Below are 22,663 nucleotides of genomic sequence, written 5' to 3'. Positions count from 1 at the left end.
AAGTAATTTCAATATGTTCTTAGCTTTGTGTTTTATCATAATGACCCTGCCTTTTAAGGTACTTTAAGCAGTTGACTTACAGAAGACTGAGGTGGGATATTATTTATTGTATTGAAGTGCATTGTTTTATTTCTTATTTTAATTTTTATGGACATATTTATTATCCTATGTCGACTTGTTAACATTGTTTTTTTTTAAAGACTGAAGGAGCATTAGGTTATGCATATTGGGTCTGCACAACATTGCAAGATAAAAGCAACAGAGAAACAGAGCTGTATCAGTACAACATCCTCCAGATGAATGCTATTCCAGCAGCACAAGTTGTTTTGAATAAATACATAGGTAAGATACCTGGTACATAATAGCAAGATATTTGAATAACTATTGAAGTAATTTAGGTAATTTTTAAAATCAGTTCATTTCAAATTAAATAGTGGTGTTTTTTTTAGAAAGACATGAATTTGCTTTCTTTTTGCAATGGCAAAGCAGTCTTTACTTTGTAAATGTTAATAAAGGCTTTTGAAGAAAGATGAAAATTATTACCTATGATACAGGATAAAAGTAATTTCTCTGTTATAGTGGAGAGTATATTAGGCTTTAATACAGTCTTCACTATACACTAGAACAGTTACTGCTGTTCTATGTTTACTTTTTACTTTCTCTGCAGTCTTAGGCCAAGTATTTTACCTCCCTTAACTTCTGTTTACTCTTTGGGTAGTGGATATAACAATACCTGGATTGTAGAGTTGTGAGAACTAGATGAGATAATATAAATGAAGTGCTAAACCCAGTGTCTTTAGCTTCCCCACTTAACACCTAATTGTTCTTGAAGATATTGGAAAAATATGTTTAGGTTTAGGAAGTTGACAGAATGGTGAAGTTTTATTAACCATCTATTATAATTTCCTGTCTTTTAAAATAAAACTACTATTGGGTTTTAATCTCTACTCCACCACTTAGGAGCCTTGATTGAAACCTTGGGCATGCTACCAAAATTCTCAACAGGAAAGTATTGCTTAGTGCTTAAATAAGATGATTTGTACAAAATGTTATGCCGAGTGCCTGGCATATCCTAGATGCTCAAGAAATGTTAGTTTCATTAACTTTTGACAAAATACTGTTAAAGAAGCAAGGAGTTTAAGCAGGAATACTGAAAACAGTAAATATTGACAGTCAAATAATATAAAGAATAAGACAAATTGTGAAAAACTGGAGAGAAAATACCTCACTGTAGATATTGTGGGGATTGTGGCACTCTGCATGCATTTAGCCTGAGGCACTAGAGTAGACAATTAATTTACAAACATCAGCATTTGGGGGGGTTTGCCTTAGGGTGGGTATGGCATGTGAAAGCATGGATCTCCTCATGCTTATTTTGACTCAGTTTTGTTGACTCTTTCTTTTATGACTTTAAGGATTTTTCAAGAATAACTTTATGTGATTTTAACCTTAGTCATTGATCTTAGAACCTAACAGTCACGTAAGATATAGTTACACTGTACTTTGTTAAATAATTTAAAGGATTTGAAGGCTTACTTTCCACTACTACTTTTTTTTCTTTGATTTTTCCACTACTACTTTTAAGTAGATTAGATCAGATGTATTTCTTTTTCTACACTGTACCTTCATAGATATGTAATCACCCAACGGATTCACTTTGTCCACTGCCTAGACAAGGCCAATTTATCAAGATGAGAATTACAATAGAAAAAGAGTAATTCATTCAGAGCTGATTGTGCAGAGGACTAGAGTTTTATTATTACCAAAATCAGTCTCCCCAAGCGAGCATTTGGGGAATCAGCATTTCTAAGGATAATTTGGTGGATGGTTGTGGGCGGGCAGTGAGTCAGGAGTGCTGATTGGTTGAGTTGGAGATGAAATCATAGGGAGTTGAAGCTGTCCTCTAGCCCAGAGTCAGTTCCTGGGTAGTGGCCACAAGATCAGATGAGCCAGTTTATCAATCTGGGTGATGCCAGCTGATCCATCAAATGCAGGTTTTGCAAAACATCTCAAGCACATATCTTAGGTTTTAGAATAGTGATGTTATTCCCAGGAGCAATTTGGGGAGGTTTAGAATCTTGCAGCCTCCAGCTGCCTGATTCCTAAACCATAATTTCTAATCTTTTTTTTTTTTTTTGAGTTGGAGTTTCGCTCTTGTTACCCAAGCTGGAGTGCAATGGCGTGATCTTGGCTCACCGCAACCTCCGCCTCCTGGGTTCAAGCAATTCTCCTGCCTCAGCCTCCTGAGTAGCTGGGACTACAGGCGCGTGTCACCATGCCCAGCTACTTTTTTTTGTATTTTTAGTAGAGACGGGGTTTCACCATGTTGACCAGGATGGTCTCGATCTCTTGACCTCGTGATCCACCCGCCTCGGCCCCTCAAAGTGCTGGGATTATAGGCGTGAACCACCGCACCTGGCCATATTTCTAATCTTTTGACTAATTTGTTAGTCCTGCAAAGGCAGTCTAGTTCCCAGGCTAGAATGGGGTTTGTTTTGGGAGAGGGTTGCTGTCGTCTTTGTTTCAAACCAAGTTCCTCCCAAAGTTAGTGTAGCCTGTGCCCAGGAATGAACAAGGACAGCAGGGAGGTTAGAAGCAAGATGGACTTAGTTACATCAGATCTCTGTCACTGTCTGTTATAATTTTGAAATGGTTTCAGATACATGTTTTTTGACATTAAAATTTCAAAATACTGCACTGAAAGTACCAAACTTGTCTTCTGTTTATAGTGAACAGTGCTATTATTTTTTTTTTAAATGCATATATGTTGGAACAGAACCACCAAGAGAAATTATCGCTAAATTTAATCACAGTAAGGCTTAAGTGATTAGCCAAAGAACTGAATTTCCTTATAAATCTCATGACTGGTTTTAACAAGAACTATAATTTCAAGTTATTATACTTTTGGGCATAAAAATGTTTAAATTCTAAAATACAACTAGAAATTATATATAACTACTAAACATTATTCAGCAATTTAGAAGAGTTAATAAACTTTTTACTGACATATTGTATTCAAGATAAAATCATGCCACTCTTTTTAACAGTGTAAGTGATTTCAAGAGGTAATCTGGTATTTAAGATACTGAAAAAACTGAAAATAAAACTAATATTTTGTTAATACCTTCAGTATGCATATATAAAATGAAGATATTTCCCCGTTTCTAGAAAGAATTGAGAATTATGCTCCAGCTTTCACAATGTTGGGTTACTTAAATGAACATCTGCGACTGAAAAAGGAAGCAGCAAATGCATACCAAAGGTAAACTACACTTAATAGTGATAGATGCAGGAGGAAGAGGAGGGAGAGGATTCCTGGAGAATCTCTGACCTGTGCACTGGGAGAACGGGGTGAAGCCAGGGAAACAAGACCGTTTGCAAGCGGGGAGGAGCCTGGCCTCTTCAATTCTTGTGTGTGTGGCCTGGAATCAATCTGTGAGATGGGGCCTGATAACCATGAACCCCTCTCGCTTTGCTGAGGACTTTTTTCTTTTTCCTTTTCACCCAATAAATCCATTCCCTCACCCTTCAGTGTGTCTGCCTGCCTAACTTTTCCTGGTTGTGTGACAAGGACCTGGTTTTAGCTGAACTAAGGAGTAAAGTCCTATATCAATTGCAATGCAATCATTATCAGTTAACTTTTCAAATGTTTTACAAGAAACCTTGTCAGGTAAAAAATAATTGAGGTGTCCCAAATGCTTTGCCATATCCGTTTATGATTCTCTCCATAGTTCAGAGGAGTAATCACTAGATGGTACTGGAGCCTATGTAATCAAGAAATTATTTTCCCAGGTGTGTATGGAAAGAAGTAAATGAAGTGTATATGAAAAACCACTATTTTGCTTCTTTCAAAGCCAGCAAACTTACCAGTAAACTGTATAAATATGACAGACTGCAACAGTGAGCAAGATTTTTAAACAGAGAAAACTAGGCAGCTAGGGTATTCACAATTTTTTTTTTTTGGTACATATCATTATTATTGCAGATATTGTGAATCTAACATTGGTTACACCTTAGGCTTAAAATGGCATCTCCACAGTCACTTGGGCATGTACCACTTTCTTGACTGATCATTACTGCTGTTTCCTGCTTTAAACAAATATTTGATGGTTGAAACCACAAATTAGGCATAAATCGAAATGGGGTATAGTTTTTCATCTCTGTAATATTGTCTTTAGGCTTCTCTAGCAAATGCTTGGTTTTCATGCATTTCATCCTTTTTATCAGGGAGATAAAAAGCCTTTCTTGGCTATTTCTCTGGAGCCAGTCCTCTTTAAGTAGGAAAGAAAATAAAAACCGAGAATCTTATTAAATATTCTTTTTAGTCATTAAGACATTTTCCTGCTTTTCCATTGGGAACTGAGCATGAGAAAGAAATATGAGTTGTCAGCAAGTTATTTATTCCAATCCTCGAGGGACTTCTAATGGCTAGTCCCCTTCCCTCAACTTACTATTCTTTAAATATTTTTCTGTATGTACAAGCAAGGGCACATGAAAACATTCCATTTCCTGGCTTCCTAACTCAAACTACTAATATATAAATAGTTTCAAGAGTATTTTCTGTAAACTCCAAATATGTCAAAATTATAAACTGTGACATAGTCATTTCCCATATTTAGATTTTTGGAATATTTAGAACTTAAATGTAATAAATGATTTTACTTACTAAGAGGTCATTTAGATGTTATTTTCCTGACAGTCTAAAATCTAAATATAGTACTTTACTTGTACCAACTTAATAAAATGTGAATAAGCTATTATAACTTAGGACTAAAGAATTCATAGAATTAAATGAACAAAAAAATCTGTGGATTCAGCTAAAGAGAAAGGTAACAATGCTGTTGCACAGAGATAAATTAAAATACTTTTTTTTTTTAAGGGCAATTTTGTTGTTACAGACTGCAGAAGACCAAAATGCTTATAATGTTGCAGTAAGAAATTACGGCAGATTATTATGGTAAGCATAGATTTTCTCCGTTAATTCTCTCAATTGATTGTATTTTTCTGGTGAAAGCTATGGTACTGATGATATACTGACTAGTTCCCAGAGTAGTGGAACATGTAGGATGCATAATTTCCGTAGAAACAGGCTCTGTATGATAACTAACCTCAGTATGCTTTATATGGAGCAGATTTAGAACTCATGGTTTGTTGACTGAAGATGAGAACATTTGGAAGAGAGGTAGTAGATGTCTCTAATAGTAGAAGCCTAGTTAATTGAAAGGGGAATTAGATTTATTCTTATTTGTAATATATTCTTAAACTGAGGATGAACATTCGGGGTCCGGTAACCCCTTTGAAATAGTACACAGAAGTTGTTGCGTGAGTACCGTTTGGGGATGGAGAAGGATCTCCATCTTTCCTCAGTTTTTCGGAGACTTCTGACTCTAAAAAAGAATGAATGAAAGAAAGATAAAGAATCAAGTGTTTTAGAGGGTAGAACTAGGACCAGAGAATAGTAGTATTGTAAGAGGAAGGTTTTTGATTCAAGTTAAGGCAGCATTCCTCAAGTTTAGAGCTGCCCAAAAGTTGAATGGTCCAGTTTGAAAAACACTGTTAAAACAAAACTTTGATGTTTTAGGATTAGTGCTACATCTTTTAAGGAGGTACACGATAGACTTTAGGTAGCCAGTTATTTTCTTTTATAACTGTGTAACTGAATTATATCCAAAATTGGAAAATTGTGCTGTTCTGACAGCCTCTCCTTTCAATTATTTTAAACTGTTAATATTTAAAAGTTGAAAAAAAAAATTAAAAATTGATACAGCTGTCAGTTCCAAGGTTTTGTTGAAGCAGAGAATAGATACATTATATGGAATAAAATATTGTTCTTTTTAGTTTTGATGTTTTATATAATCTAAGTACTAATGTAAGTATTTTAGAAGAAAATATATACCTTCCATTGAAAGCAGATTATCTGTTTTTTTTTAAATTTTGTTTTTATTATGAAATGTATGAAATGTATGAACATGCAGTAAGTAATAGCATAATTTAATGAAAAGTCACTACTCAAATTATGTGTTACAATTCTGTCAGCTTGGTTCAGGTTACTTGTTCAAAGAAAAAGTTTCAGATAAATTTGTTGAAGCCCCCATATTCCCTTCTCTAGTTCCATTATTTTCTCCACAAAAGCATGCATATCTCAGAAGATAGTGTTCATTTAAAGAATATTTTTTAATATATATGTTATGTATCCATAAACAATCTAAGGTAGTCCTCTTTCCTTTATCAAAATTTGAGTATTGATTTTATAAATTCTTTCACCTTTATAAAATTTATTTAGAAGTGAAAGTTGCCTATATTTTTAGCCCTCATTCATATCCTCCAAGATTAAAAAGATTTTATAAAAAGATTTTCACAACACATGAAAAATAAAAACAGATTCAGGTTATAGTGATGGATACCAGAAAGAAGAATCTCAAATATATAATGTTTATCTTCAGATGATGACAGTTGAACTTATATATGTTTCTTTTATCTTTAGCAAAAACAAGTTATTTTTCTGTTATTAATAAGTATTGCCCTTTAGTATAACAGTTTATATCCCCCATTCCACTTCAAAAAAAAAAAAAAAAAAAACACCCAGTCTTCGCTCTTGTTGCCCAGGCTGGAGTGAAGTGGCGTGATCTCAGCTCACTGCAACCTCCACCTCCCGGGTTGAAAGTGATTCTCCTGCCTCAGCCTCCCCAGTAACTGGGATTACAGGCACCTGCCACCATGCCCAGCTAATTTGTGTATTTTTTTAGTAGAGTCAGGATTTCATCATGTTGGCCAGACTGGTCTCGAACTCCTGACCCCAAGTGGTCCGCCCGTCTCAGCTTCCCAAAGTGCTGGGATTACACGTGTGAGCCACCATGCCCAGTCTCCTCCCTCTTAAACACAAAAATGAATAATGTTTTGTTTATGGAATTTTAATGTGTCTCTATGCCCTCCAAAAAAGAAAAAAAAAAGTGCAAATAAACAGTTTACACAAAAGATAGGTTTGATTCTGACTAGGCATTTTATGACTTGTTAAGCTTGGCAAAGATGCTAGAACCATACTCATAGGTTAATATTTTACTAAGTAAAAGTGTCAGGCTTAAAAAAATTAGAGTTCCATATAAAAGTCAACTTGAAATTATTTTTATAGTTTGGAATTTTAATTACAGTTTATTTAAAAAAAGAGAGACACTTTGTAATTTACTAGAAATGATCATTTTCGCACGTAACTTGAAAGCAGCAAAATATGAAATTAAATCCCCCTAGTACATCCTGTTTGCAATATGCCTTCTATTTTAAATCCTTTCTACAGCTTTAACACTAATTTATTATAGCTTACTGAATTGCCACTATTAAAAAAGAAGTACACATGAAATTATCAAAACAAACAGCGTAATTTTTTTTTTCTTGACAGAGTCTTGCTCTGTCTTGCCCAGGCTGGAGTACAGTGGTGCGATCTCAGCTCACTGCAACTTCTGTCTCCCGAGTTCAAGCAGTTCTCCTGCCTCAGCTTCCTGAGTAGCTGAGATTATAGGCATGTGCCACCATGCCTGGCTAATTTTTGTATTTTTAGTAGAGACAGGGTTTCACTATGTTGGCCAGGCTGGTCTCGAACTCCTGACCTTGTGATTCACCTGCCTCGGCCTCCCAAAGTGCTGGAATTATAGGCGTGAGCCACTGTGCCTGTCCCAACTTAGTGTAATTATATCTCAGTAATTTGATGATACACGTCAGAATTACTTTTGATATTAAAAGTAAGTTGTGTTTTACTTCTTAGTTCCATTGGTGAATATGATAAAGCTATCCAGGCTTTTAAGTCAACACCCCTTGAAGAGTTAGAAGACATCACAGGTTTTGCATTGGCTTTATTCATGAAGGGGCTTTATAAAGAGAGCAGCAAAGGTAGGTATGTTGCTCTGAAGCTAAAGGACACGTCTTACTTTTCTAGAGTTGAGTTTAATCATGATAAGCATATATACAGAAAGATGTAATAATTAGATGGGATGGGGGTTGCAATGTTTATTAAAATCTGACTAGGAGTCAGGAGCGATACTAGGCACTTTTTATCTGTTACCTCATTTAGAATGTTATTATGATGAACAGTCTTTATAATAGTGTCATGAGCTAAGTGTTCATTATACAGATGAGGAAACTGAGGCCGAAGATCACTTGTGGCAGATGTGTGACTTGGCATTTGATAGCAAGTATTTACTACTTAGATGTTAATTTCTGATAAATGAAGACCTCAACCATTGCTGCTAATCGATTTTGATTTCTCCAAACCTGTTGAATGATGCATTTTCACATATATGAGCTTAGCCCACATGTGTAGAGAGCATTTAAGTATCTACTGCTTGATGAAGTTGCTGGGCTGCACATGGGAATTTTGGTGATACTCAGTGGCTCCAGGCCTCTGCTCTGGTCCAAGTTGGCTCTTAAAGACAGTGACCTAGATCCCTTATAGATTCTGAAAGTAGAAGTTAGAGATTGTCACGTAATAATCCTAATGATACTTCAGAATCACCTTGGAACAGTAAAAACAAGTTCGATTATTATAAATGTTTATTCTATCTGCTTGAGAACAGGAGAATACAAAGTTCTAACTGTATTTAGACCTTTCTGAAAAATGGGATTAGGAAAGGAAAAATCCCATGCTTCATCGATCAGGATGGCTTTTATATTGTTTTGTTTTCAATTTTATGTATCAGCCTATGAGAGAGCCTTGTCTATCGTTGAATTGGAGCAAGACAAAGCCCATGTCTTGACAGCTCTGGCAATAGCTGAATATAAACAAGGAAAAATGGATGCAGCCAAGACATTGCTATTTAAATGGTATGTATAGTTGACATCAGCACTTAACATGTCCAGATACTTAAATATTTGGGTTGAAATTTGGAGCAATGTAAAATGAAGTTCTTTTTTTTTTTTTTTTTTGGAGACGGAGTTTTGCTCTTGTTACCCAGGCTGGAGTGCAATGGCGCGATCTCGGCTCACGGCAACTTCCGCTTCCTGGGTTCAGGCAATTCTCCTGCCTCAGCCTCCTGAGTAGCTGGGGTTACAGGCATGCGCCACCATGCCCAGCTAATTTTTTGTATTTTTAGTAGAGACGGGGTTTCACCATGTTGACCAGGATGGTCTCGATCTCTTGACCTCATGATCCACCCGCCTCGGCCTCCCAAAGTGCTGGGATTACAGGCATGAGCCACCGCGCCCGGCCAAAATGAAGTTCTTAATATTTTGGGAACTTTTGGGTGAAAAAAGGGATTGGGCCCACCTGGTTCTGAATTGATAGTCACAGGTGGAGCTACAGATTGTGATTTAATTGTTAGCCCTGGATCTACTCAATCCTTCAAAACTGTCCTATACTCTGTTGCGTATTTGTTTTTTTAAAAAAGTAACTGATCACCTGATAAGTAGTATCTTAAAATTTTAATGAAGATAGTTATAATGAAACCTTGTTTTTTGGCTTCTTGGATTCCCAAAGAGAGATTTTTTTCTTTCCTTTTCAAGATAACCTGTTAAAAGGTTCATTTAAAGGTGAATCCTTTTAAAAATGTGTAACAAAACTTAAAACTATTTCTGTGTTTTTGGAATAAGTTAATAAAATAATGACCTGTGCTATTTTTGGCTACTTATATAGTATTTTTTAACTTCTTGAAGATTAGTTTTTTAGAAAATTGGCTTTAATCCTTTCATATGCAGTAGTGATTTATGTATGCTATTGAACAGTGGTCCTCACTGAGTGTTTTATTCGTATTTTTGAGTGGTACTAATCCTCATGGTACAGAGATATTCTCCCATTGCAAAAAGCTTATATCCTTACCTCCCACCCATTAAGTGCTAATATTAGCACTCCTCAGTCATTGTGACTACAACAAAAAAAAATTGCCTCTGTAACTACCCCATCTCCAAAGGTGAGGGGATGAGATGGTTATATAGTACTGGTTGAGAACCAGTTCTATAGGCTAAACTTCACATTTGTTCATTTGATGTGATGCCTTTGTCTTATCCTGTGTCATTACAGTCATTTCCTTATTGAATAAATAAGCAATTTTTTTCTTCCTCTTTGCTGGTTAGGAAAAACCAATCAATTTTAAAGAAAATCGTGTCACTTTCCATGGATATATCCTTATAACATGTATCTGTAGTTGTATATAACATGTTCCGAGAACTTAAATTTGCAAATGACTTGGTGACAAGAATCATAGATACTAATGATTACTGAAGTTATCAAGGGCAAAAGTAACCCCATATTAGAGGTGTTAGATTAGCCTTTGGTTACTGCTTAAGACAGTAAATGGAAGTGGGGAGAAAAAATAACAATATAATCTTTCCTTTTCTCCTTCTCCTTGTCACCAAGTCATTTGCAAAAACAAACAAACAACAAAAAAAAAAACCAAGAAAACCTTTATGCTTATGTTTTATGTTATTGGATCCAAGCCTAGATTTTTTGTTTTTTTCATGTTTCTTCCTTTGTTTTTGATTTTCTGCATGAGTTCATCCAAACTTGACACTACCAACTGCTTCCATCTCTACCCATTGACATTCTTTTGTTTGATCTTCTTTCTATCAAAAGTTCAGTTACTTAATCTATATTGCTGTTGTTTTGGCATTCATAGCTTGGGAACTGAGCAGTGTCCTAGACACTGATTTAAGGGGAATAGGATTAAGTTCATTATGTAAGGGGAAAAAATCTGGATATCAGCTTTACAGACTTTATGATAATAGGTAACCATGTGTAAAATCCCTAGAACATGGTAAAAAATAACATACAGGTATTGAGCATTTACCATGTTTGTCTAATACTAGAATGTAGTCATTTCAGTAATAATTTAGATTCTGTTTATTATTAAGTATTAAAGTAGGTAGTTTTTTTTCCTTTGAGCAAAGCACAAATTAGAATTTCTTTTTTTGTTATCGGTATTGAAATTTGTATTTTACTATATGCTTTTTTAGTTGTACCCGTTAGCAGTGTGGTTATTTGCTAGATGTGACACTGACATACTTCCATATTTGGATGCATATGTACTAACTCTTATTGTAAAAAGAGTTACTATGGATACTTTAAGCTATTTACTTCAGAGCTGCTTCAGAAAATTTATGATTTCATACCTGTTTTTCAAAATGAAATATAAAACTCCTCCTTCCAAAAATAGTCCAAAGACTTAGTGGTAGATGTGTGACATTTTATAATGTGATAAATATTTCTGTTATATTTCAATGAGCATTGTTTAAAACTTGGAACTGCTAAATTATTAGTTTATTTTTTACCTAAGGTCACTTAAATGAAAAGTGATTAAAATATATCTTTCCTACATTGACATCTACAAAACATCAGATATTACAGATGTTAGATTACATCTCAGTGTTAAATCTTCACTGATAGATGTACTTACTTAAATCATGAAAATTCTACTTAAACTGTAGAAGTGAATTGTGGACATACAAATGGTTATGCTATTTGGATAATGGCACTAGGCAGCATTTGTATAATAACTAATGGCAAACATTCATGGCTAATGATGTATAAAATAAAATATTCTTTGAGTAAAATATTCCTTTATTAATGTTATAGAAGGGGGGATACAAAAAGGAACTCACAGTTTGTACGACAGTGTCAAATATTATTTTGATTTTAGTATTTCCTATTTTGATTTATTTGCATCTTAAAAGAATATAATGACATTGTTTGATGAAGCTTAATTATGCTGGAATGTTTTAACCTGGTTTAATCCTCTGATAGGTAGTTGTGGATGTTGGGCACGAGAACTGAATAATCTTTGTCTGGAATGATACTACACTCCAGAATTTCCACTTCGGAGAATTCTCACTTCTAACTTGTGATCCTGGTAGAGCAAATTATTTTTCTAGCCTAGCGATGATCTAGAAGCAGAGGAATCCCAGTACCTTTTAAAAGTTATTATGTGGTTTTCTTTTAAAAAGCTCTTGTTTTTGGAAAGTAACATTTATGGGTACAACACCTGTTCATTATTTGCACGTAAAATGAAACCATTTAAAAAGTTGAGGTTTTTAAAAAAAATTCCTTTATTTTTATTACAGTATAAAATTCACAATAATTATTATAAGTTTCATTGTTACTGGAGAGCTAAGATTTTCTTTATTTAAATTAACAAGGATTCCTAAACATTAATGACTTTTCCTCCATAAGGCTAAGTCAGATTTTATAGTTGGAAGAGGAAAAAAAAGATGCTAGATGTTTATCTATGAAATGTAAATTCTTCTTATATTATAAAAATACTCATTTGGAGTACAGTTGATATAGAGACAATTTGTACTTGTTATGTAAAGTGCTGGTTTCAATACCATAGAGTAAATAAGACAAAGCTTTTTCAGAATGATAAAAATCATATTTTAATTGAAGAGTTTTTTTTATTATTCATACCTTCTAAGATTTTATTGAAACTCAACATTTCAGCAAAATTGTCCTAATTACTTACCTAACTACTGAAACTCAAAGAAACTAATTTATATTTGTTTCTAAAGCTTAGTGTATTAGTTTTCACACTGCTAAAGAAATACCCGAGACTGGGTAATTTACAGAGAAAAGAGGTTTAATTGGCTGAAGATTCTGCAGGCTGTACAGGAAGCATGGCAGCATCGGCTCTGGGGAAGCCTCAAGAAACTTATAATCATGGCAGGAAGTGAAGGGGAAGCAGGCATACCTTACATGACCAGAGCAGGAGGAAGACAGAGAGGGGAGGTGCTGCACACCAGATCACTTGAGAATTCACTATACAGTAAACCATTCACTATTCACTAAACCATTCATGAGAACTCAGCTTCATGATCCAATCACCTCCCACTAGGCCCCACCGCCAACAGTGGGGGATTGCAATTCAACATGAGATTTGGGCGGGGACACAGATCCAAACCATATAACTTAGATATAATGACCAGAAAATAAGTTTGGCTTTTGTTGCTCTGTGAAAGAGTCACTGGTGCTTTTAACTGCTTCAGACAATCAGGGAATTGCTATCTCTAAACACTAAGAAATTTGCTTTTATATTAATCTTAAAGTTGAGTTTAGTGAATCTTAATGTAAATTGCCTTTTATACTAAATAATGTTTAAATAGTTACAGATAAAGACTACTCTAGTCATAACTAATAGGTAATTTTAAAATATATTTACAGCTCTATCTTAAAGGAACCAACCACAGAAAGCCTTCAAGCCCTGTGTGCTCTAGGGTTGGCAATGCAGGATGCTACACTGTCAAAAGCAGCACTTAATGAGTTACTGAAGCACATCAAACACAAAGACAGTAATTATCAGAGATGCCTTCTTACATCAGCCATCTATGCACTCCAAGGCCGCGGTGTGGCAGTGCAAAGACAAGCATCTAAAGCTGTTCACAGGTAAATTCTGTATTTGTGAACTTGGAACCTAATTATATTTGATACGGTTGCATTTGACATTTGGACTTTATTAAGACTATAAAATAAGGTAAGCATATACATTTGAAAACCAAACCTGGCTTTATGAAATTTTACACAGGACCAGGTAACTGACCATATATATTATTTTACTATAAATATTTTTTTAAAAATTCAATTGCTAAGTTTGGCCTGTAGTCAATTTAAGGCCCAAACTTTGTTTTGCTATTAAAGCTCTTAATTCCCAAGTTTGTAATATTCTTAGTCTGTTGTCTGGTACTGTCTAGATTGTTGGCTTTAGTAATTTTCAGCCATTTAAACATTCATTAATTTCTTCAAAATTTGAAAAAGAAAGCTGTCATTAGCAGCAGTGGTTAATTATTCTATTTTATTTTCAGCAGTAAAGTGTCGTGTCTGTAGTTTCTTTTCCTTTCATAGTTTATTTTTATAAATCTTTGCTGGTTTTTTTTTAATTGTTATTTATAGCTTAGTGCTTATGTCATTTTCATTACTAGTCATTTTCCTGCCATGCAATATTATTTATCCTATAATTTTTAGGATAAATTTCCTTAACTTTTCTTTAAGGAAATTTAGTACACTGTGTTCAAACACAAGGAGATTATAATCATTCATTGTTGATTTTTTTCTTCTTATTTTCATGAAGACTATTGGTGTATATAGGTGATATAAAGTATGTCTTCAACCAGACATGCACAATTAATATGAACTTCGTTTAGATGTCTAAAAGGTTTTAAACTTAATAAATTGTTGGTTGGTTGTACATTTTGTAGTTAAAGTAACTTGTCCTTAAGCCTGCTGCTTTTGCTAATCTCTTTAGTAACCCTGGTGACCCTGCTCTTTGGTCTCTGTTGTCTCGAGTTGTTGCTCAGTATGCTCAACGAAATGCAAAGGTAAAGAAATGTTTGTTTCCAATTCTAGCAAAAAGATAAACTGACTTGTGATGTGGTAAATACGATCATTTTAAACTATGGCATTATTTTTCTGAAAGATAATTTACACAATGAAGAGAGTTCTGTTATTAACTAAATTCTCCAGTAGTCATTCAACAAATATTATACTGAGTTTTTTCCATGTACAGTTGCACTGTTCTAGATGTTGTGGGAGCTACAAAGAAGTAGAAAGATCTTTTTGAACACATACAGATTATGTTAATGATGTGGGATAAAGTAATGTAACATTGCCGTATGGTAAGCATTAGCTATGTGTTTTTGAATCCCAAAAGATAATTTTATTTAAAATCTTCTTAAAGATAAGGCAGTAAGAACTAGAACACTGCTGTATACAAAAATGTAATTATAAACATGAAGTCATTGACATTCTATAAAGCATTATATACTGTATTTTAGTTTGTAACAGCCAGATATTTTCAGGAGTTTGTATTCTATTAACTTTTGTGGTTAATGTATCCTCTCCGTAGTTCAATTCCCTAGTTGGTAAACATAATAGTAATAGCTAATGTTTTGAACACATATCACACTAATAATTCCAAAATCTGAAATCTGTGAGACCCACAGAGTTGTTTGAAGTCTATGAGTCTTGTTCATTATTTTTACTGATTTTCATTCTTGGTGGCTTTGTTTCTTTGTTTACCCAGTTGTGTGTACTTTGAAAATTATTTGTAGGAATAATTTGAGGCCTAGAATTAAGGTATCTTTCTATAGAAATAATTTGTACTTGCTTCTGCTGGGTGCTTGGGCGGTCCACCAATGTGGGACTATGTTATACAAAGTTTAGAACTTAGGAGTTTTGGACCAACCAGGCAACTTTATGCCTGGGTTGCTAGTTATTGAGACTTGGCTTAGTTCTAATTCACCCTGAACCTTAGGGTTTGGACTTTTGGGGTTTCAGCTTATTCTGATGTGGGTTTCCTCTATACTCCCCTCCTTGTGTGAACCTGGGCCTTAATTTTTGTCCTACTAGCCCATACATCCTTCAGGGTTAAAATTAAAATTTGTTAGCATCTGAGCTGGGTGCGGTGGCTCACGCCAGTAATCCCAGCACTTTGGGAAGCCGAGGCAGGCGAATTACCTCAGGTCAGGAGTTCGTGACCATCCTGGCTAACATGATGAAACCCTGTCTCTACTAAAAATACAAAAATTAGCTAGGCATGGTGGCACATGCCTGTAGTCCCAGCTACTCAGGAGGCTGAGGCAGGAGAATTGCTTGAACCCGGGAGGTGGAGGTTGCAGTTAGCCGAGATCATGCCATTGCACTCCAGCCTGGGTGACAGAACAAGATTCCATCTTAAAAAAAAAAATTTGTTGCCATTTGCAAATGGCAGAAGCAGCTTCCCTGCTTACTTGTATCTCTAAATTTCAGTTTTCTCTTTCAGTTATGGCTTGGCAAGTCCTTAATATCTTGTCAGTTATTCAGTGTGTTTAAGAATACATTTTTAAAATGTTTTATCTCAATGCTTTTCAAACTTTAATGTGCAATTGAAGTCACCTGGTGATCTTGTGAAAATGCAGATTCTAATTTTGTAGACCTGAGGTGGGACCCAATATTCTGCACATCTAACAACCTCTTAGAGAGTGTGGATGCTGCAGATGCACAAGCCACAGTTTGGGCAGCAGGGTTTTATTTCACATTTTTAGTTATTGTTAGTGAGTGAGTTGACTCAAAGAACCTGAAAGAACATTGTTATTAGACTCCAAAATTACCTGAATGAAGTGCTTTATTATGTGTTAGCTATCAGCATTTTTATAATCTCAACAACCGTATGAAGTAGCTGCAATTATTTAAAGTTACAGATTTCAAATTGACCTAATGAAAACTCTGTGATGCTACATATATTTTTCTTATTTTTAGTGTCGAGTTGATTATTGAAGCAATGATGAGCTTCGCGGTGCTAGAGTATGGAAGTTTTAAAAATAATATGTATTTTCATGTAGTAAACCATGTTAATCTTTGTGATCGCTCTCTTCCAGTCTTTATAATCTTTTATATTGTTAGAAAATGTATACATTTCGTTGGTAACATTATATAACTTTTGAACCTTCAAATGAATATTCTGAAAGTAGAGTTGGTCACAGTAGAAAAGATATCCTTTCACGAGAATATTAGTCTTTTCAAACAGTAATAATAAGTTGATACTTTTAAGAAGTTTAGGAGTTATAAATGTGATAAAACTGAACCTTTCCAATGATTTAGTGGCAAGGTCTTATCAATCTTAATTTTTACTTTTTCATGAAAGTTTTTGCATGTGTATAAATCATCAACATTTTCTGTTCTAGGGAGGTGTTGTAGCAGGAAATGTGGCTCATATTCTGGACTCAAATCACGGAAAGGTTAGTTTGCCATAGTACAAAGGAAATGTTGAATTTATTAAATAATATTGATGAAAGAGTAATAATTTTCATAGCCTTAGGGATCATATCATATCAAATAGAGTCTTTTTAGTCAGTTTGAAAGAGAGGGAGCTATTAGGAAAATTGGCTAACATACTTCTTTTCTCTTATGTAGAAGGCATTACTGTACACTACAGTAAATCAGTTGGCTATGGGAAGCAGTTCAGCAGAAGATGAAAAAAATATTGCACTAAAGACCATTCAGAAGGCAGCTCTCCTTTCTCCAGGTGCATATACTATCTACTTCATTAATTCCAATTTTTCTTTTCTAAATACATATTTTTTTAAATGGGGGCAAAATCTTACACACGATATATATTTTATTGACATTATTTGTACCAGACAAAAATGTACATAATTTAGATCTACAACAGGAGTTTGGGTGATTAAAGTGTTATGCACTATTTAAGTGTTTAATACAATTTATAATACTATCAGAAATGACTTTTAAAAATTGATGTATCATAGATTCACATAATTTCAAGGTGCATGTGATAATTCAGTACATTTATATTTACTAATTTAGATTCTGTCAATCTTGCATTCATTTGTGGTTTATGGGAGCAAAGTTTATATTTCCCTGAAATAAGACAAAAGGGAATTTTAAGAAAATATTTCAAGATTTTGAATATTATTTGATTATCTGCTTTTGGCTACTGATAAGAGAGTATCAATTATGGAAAGAGGCCTAAAGGAATGTCTTCTCAATGATACTTTATCACCTGTACTGAAAGTCTGAACTATACACATATTTTCAAGGAACAATTTTAAACGATTTCCATTTTGCATCAATATGGCTTAGAGAGTTTTGCCTATAGCTACTAAATTATTTAACAAACATATTTAGATAGTTTTATGTGTGGTCAGCTTCTTGAAGGATGGTGATGTATCTTCTGTGGTAACTGTTAGAAATGTCACAGTTATGGCCTCACCTGAGCTAATTGTGTCGTATGTAGGCTGTTGATCACAGAGGTACTGAGGATTGTCACTTAAGCATGCTTCCATTACTGCTGTTGGAAAATGCCATAGAAGACTGCAATGTCTAGCAATATAGGGTTATAAGGTATATTTTTACACAATATAGTATTATTTTAAATACTATTAAATTTATTCCCCTTCAACTCTTCAAATGTGTTAGATCAGAATGCTGTTGCTTTTGGCTAAGCACTGTTGGGAAAGAACAAGTTCAATATTATCTTCACAAATAATTGCAAAGATCCTCATTAAGCTGTAAAATATCTAACATTTCAGGGATTATTTTGTAAACTAATTTAAAAAATCAATATTCTGTTATCTTTTCTTTCATTTTGACATAGAACAGAAAGAGACTAAACATTTTGATTTGTCTATGTTATATATGTATATATTGGTAAGTTTTTTATTTTTGGAGTTCTCAAGTAAATATTAGATAGAACTTACTCTCAAGAATTCTTATTGTGGATCCAGAATGATAAAAGATCTGTTAGCTTTTGATTGTGTAAGGACATAAACTTTAGAAAGGTGAGACTGCCCAGATAAGGTCCTCTCTAATGATCTCTGATGTTCCCAGATTATCTAGATAAATACATACTCAAGGAAGCAGAGACACTTAAAACAGTGACTGAGTGGTAAAGATGAGTGCCTGTTTGAGACTTGTCCTTAGAGTCCAATGAAAATGAATATAATTGTAGTTATGTGTAGTGGCTGTACCCCTAGTCCTTGTAGATCTTTAGATGAACAAAGTACAGTTTTCATAGATGCTATTCCAGGGAGTCTTGTCAGGAATATAAAGATAATTCCAAGAATTTAGAATTGAATGGAAAAAAAATCCGATTTCTGCTAGATTAGTGCTTCTGTGATACTAAGAGGTATTTTTGGCAAGCTGTATTTTAAAATTTTTACGTTTGTTGTTTATATATTATCTTAGAGTCACTTTATGGGGAATTCGGGTTGATGATTATCTATGGAAGAGTTCATGGAAACAGTAACTATTTTGTGTTGTGATAGAAGAAATTGCTGCCAACCATTGTCCATTCTCCCACCAGAAATCCAAACTATGTAATACTGTAAGATCCCTAAAGAGGCTATCCCCTTAATCTTAGGATTAATTTAATATTCAGAGATTGAGTCCACTTCTGTTGGAATCATAGAATTTAAGACCCTATGGCACCTCAGCTATTATCTGAGTTGTCTTGTTTTATAGGAAAATGAATCCTAAAGGAAGAACTACCACACGTTAATTAGTGGCATTGCTAGACCTGAAACCCAGATCTAAGGCTGTCATGTGCCTTTCTCTATATAGTTCATCATAAATTCTAGAAAATGGTCCCCATTTGTTTATTTTGGAATTTGATTATGTCTGTGCTACTTAAAATAAGATAGTCATTATTTGGAGCAGAAATTGTTTCATAATATGGAGGTATCTATTTAACTTTTTGTAAAAATATTTGATCTGCATAAAATTTTAATGATTCTTGTAATTTTGTTGATTTTTTACTTTTAGCAGTAATACCGGTCACCTATAACTGAAGTAGATATATATTTCAGACATTTGATAGAAAACATATATTGGGTGGGGTGGTCAGATAAGAAAAAATAGAAAACTAAAGCTAAAAAGTATGATTAAGTGACTACATTTTTAACTAGTACCCGCTTGTGAGAATTTAAAAGCATTCATTTGTTTTTTAAGCCTCGCAGGACTAAAATATTAACATGTTGAAGTGAATGGCAAAGTAAGATATATAAAAATAAATGACCAAACAGATGAAAAGAAAAAAAACTTGTAAATGCCAAATCTCCTTCATTTTTTTTTCACAATTAACTTTCTTAAATAGAGAAGTCTTTATGCATAATCTTTTCTATGCATAAAAAGTTTTCCTTCCAACTCACTACTATTGGACTTTCCTCCTTCTCCCTCCCCTGAAGCTGCTGTCAAGGTTGAAGGAAAGAAGGGAGGATCAAATGAATGAAGGATATGTAATCATATAAATGCTTCACTTGGAATGATGAAATGACTTTCACACTTGCCTGTTAGAATATAGTTTAAATCGTAAGCCATTCCTTTGGCTTAAACTTTTCTTAAGAACTGGAAAATTGTGTTATCTTCCTTGTCCTAGGACAGAGTCTTTAAAACAATGATTACTAAGTGATGAAGGTGAGTGAGACTTGTCCTTGTTGTCCAGTGAAAGTGAATCTAATTGCCCTTTCCACAGTAATACAGCACTCTAGGCAGCTGAGCTAACCAGCCATGAAAGAAGAACTTAATAGGATGTTTCTCATTCTCTGATATGTTTGGAAAAATTGGCAAATCTCTAAAGATGAATGTAGCAGTGTGTCTCTGAAAACAAGTGCAATTTAATTTTCCTTTGAAAAAGTGAAATTGTTTTTTAATACAATTTTTTTAAACGTGTAAACTCTTATTCTCATTTTTGATAGTTTTTCAGCAACATGTTGATTTTAACAACTTACTACTGTGTATTTCCTGTTTTTAGGTGACCCTGCTATCTGGGCTGGGCTAATGGCAGCCTATCATGCTGATGATAAACTGGCCCTGGTAAACAACACTCAGCCAAAGAGGATGGATTTATACTTGGCACTGTTATCTGCTGTTATTGCTTCAAGTAAGTTTTAAAAAGCATCTGTATACATGATTTAATTCAGATTTCTTGAATGGTTAAATCAGGAACGCAAACAGCTTCAGCATATATTGTTATAAAAATATATTCATTGAAAATCCATACATAGTATAATATTTGTACAGATGTTTGATAAGCATATATATTTTTTTCTCTTCTAGATAGCTTAAAAGCCCAGTAGGTTCTGTTAGCTGGAATCTCTTTTTTGTAGCATTTACTTACTTTGAGACTTTACCAGCATTTTAGGATAGAGGTGACCTGGAAAGAGTCCTTTGCTGAAACCAGCATTGAAATTGTCCTGTGATTCCTCCTGGGAATCTTGGTCAGAGTAAGCTGTTAATCTTATCAGATTTACTGAACGTTGTTTTGTAAGTCTATAAATTTCTTCATTGAAAAGTAACATAGATTAACCTACTTACATTAATAAGTAGATTAGCCTACTTTTGTCTTGGGACATTAGCTTTTCACTAAATTAATTTTAGGTTATTAATCATTTTTTTAGTAAATGTTAAGCATCATTACTGCCTGTCTTTTTGACCACCAGGACAAATTAAGTAGGCTTTTGTTTAATAGTATTAGATTACAGAGTCTTTTATAAGATTGAAATATTTTAATAAAATGAATTTATTAAGTAGTAAATCAGAAATACCTATAACATACTTATTGTTAAGCCATGTTCTTCAGATTACAAGAAAGAACAGTCTACCTATTTTTAGTTTTTATTCACATTGACAATCTCTGACTTTCATTGGTATGTTTAGACTGTAGGTGTATGAAGTGATGGTTGATATAACTGGATTAGTATCTATCATATATTTTACCATTTTCTATTTGTTGCCCCATTCTTTGTTTCTGTCTTTGTCCAACTATTTTTCTGTGTTTTATAGTGTTAGTTATGCCTTTCATATGATGCTATTTTCTCTTCTTTGTTAGCATGTCAATTATATTTCCTTTTCTACTTTTTTTTACTGGTTGCCCTTTTTTACTGGTTGCAATATACATTTACAAGTAATCCAACTCCATTTTCAACTAACACTATACTACTTAATGGATGGTGCAAATCCTTATAACATAACAAGCCTAATTATTGTCCTTTATGTCATTGCTCTTTTGCTTACAGATAAACATCCACACACACATAAGCACATATAATCAAATATGTTGTTGCTATCATTATTTTAGTTTTTTTTTTTTTAAGAGATGGGGTCTTGCTATGTTGCCCAGACTGGCCTCAAACTTCTGGGCTCAAGTAATACTACCCGCTCAGCCTCCCAAGTCAAAGATACACTTTTTTTTTTTTTTTTTTAGAGATGAGGTCTTGCTATGTTGCCCAGGCTGGTCTCAAACTCCTGAGCTCAAGCAATCCTCTTGTTTTGGCCTCCCAAATATTGGGATTACAGGTGTGAGCCACCACATCGAGCCTATATAGGTGAGATTAGTTTCTTATAGGCAGCATAGGTTAGGTAATTTTTTTTTTAACCATTCAGCCAATCTCTGTATTTTCAATGGAAAATTTAATTCATTTGCATTCAAGGTTACCATTGATATGTGATGCCTTATTTCTGTTGTTTAATTAATTGATTTTTTGTGTATTCTTTATTTCTTTCTCTCTTTATTGTATGTTACTGCATTTTGGTGGTTTTCTTTATTGGTACCATCTGTTTCCTTTCTCTTCTTCATTTGTATAATTGCTTTACCAGTGAGTTTTTACTTTTGTATGTTTTCCTGATGGTAAATGTTGTCTGTTCTCTTTCAAGTTCAGATTCCATTAAGCATTTCTTGTAGGACTGATCTAGTAGTGATATTCAGCTTTTACTTGTCTGGGAAAACTTTATTTTTCTCTCATTTATGAAGGATAACTTGGCTGGATATAGTGTCCTTGACTGAAAGTTCTTTTTGTTTTCAGAAGTTTGGATATATTATCTTATTCTCTACTGGCCTGTAAGGTTTCTGCTGACAAATCTGCTGTTAGTCGGATGGGTGTTCATTTATAAGTAGTATGCGTTTTTCTGGCTATTTTTAGTATTCTCTTTTTGTCTTTGACTGTTGACAAGTTAACTATAGTGTAACATGGAGAACATCTTTTGGAATTGTATATAATTGTGGATCTCTAAGCTTTCTCATGTTTTCAGATGCCTAAATCTCTTGCTAGAATTGGGATATTATCATCTATTATTTTGTTAAATAGTTTTTCTAAATGAAATAATTATGTTTTCTTTTTGCCTTCTAGGATACTGAAAATTTAAATATGTGGTTGCTTTATGGTGTCCTATATGTCATGTGGGCTTTGCTTATTCTTTTGTATTTTT

The 22,663-nt window shown here is 33.9% G+C and overlaps 1 protein-coding gene across 1 annotated transcript in view; it reads left to right on the top strand.

Annotated features, from left to right (window-relative positions):
• The window catches only part of SKIC3 (SKI3 subunit of superkiller complex), a 95,032-nt gene that overhangs the window by 50,739 nt on the left and 21,630 nt on the right, over window positions 1-22,663 (top strand). The window contains exons 27-36 of the mRNA XM_012477587.3: window positions 201-342; window positions 3,169-3,262; window positions 4,880-4,957; window positions 7,757-7,881; window positions 8,688-8,811; window positions 13,133-13,354; window positions 14,211-14,283; window positions 16,627-16,680; window positions 16,856-16,967; window positions 20,211-20,339. Of these exons, the coding sequence (XP_012333010.2) occupies window positions 201-342; window positions 3,169-3,262; window positions 4,880-4,957; window positions 7,757-7,881; window positions 8,688-8,811; window positions 13,133-13,354; window positions 14,211-14,283; window positions 16,627-16,680; window positions 16,856-16,967; window positions 20,211-20,339 (1,153 nt within the window). The remainder of the gene's footprint in view (window positions 1-200; window positions 343-3,168; window positions 3,263-4,879; window positions 4,958-7,756; window positions 7,882-8,687; window positions 8,812-13,132; window positions 13,355-14,210; window positions 14,284-16,626; window positions 16,681-16,855; window positions 16,968-20,210; window positions 20,340-22,663) is intronic.

The sequence above is a fragment of the Aotus nancymaae genome, unplaced genomic scaffold (genome assembly GCF_030222135.1).
Source record: "Aotus nancymaae isolate 86718 unplaced genomic scaffold, 86718_ANA_hifiasm-v0.15.2.pri h1tg000014l, whole genome shotgun sequence".
NCBI lineage: Eukaryota > Metazoa > Chordata > Mammalia > Primates > Aotidae > Aotus > Aotus nancymaae.
The sequence above is the reverse complement of the archived record's forward strand: the minus strand, read 5'-3'. Positions and strand labels throughout refer to the sequence as shown.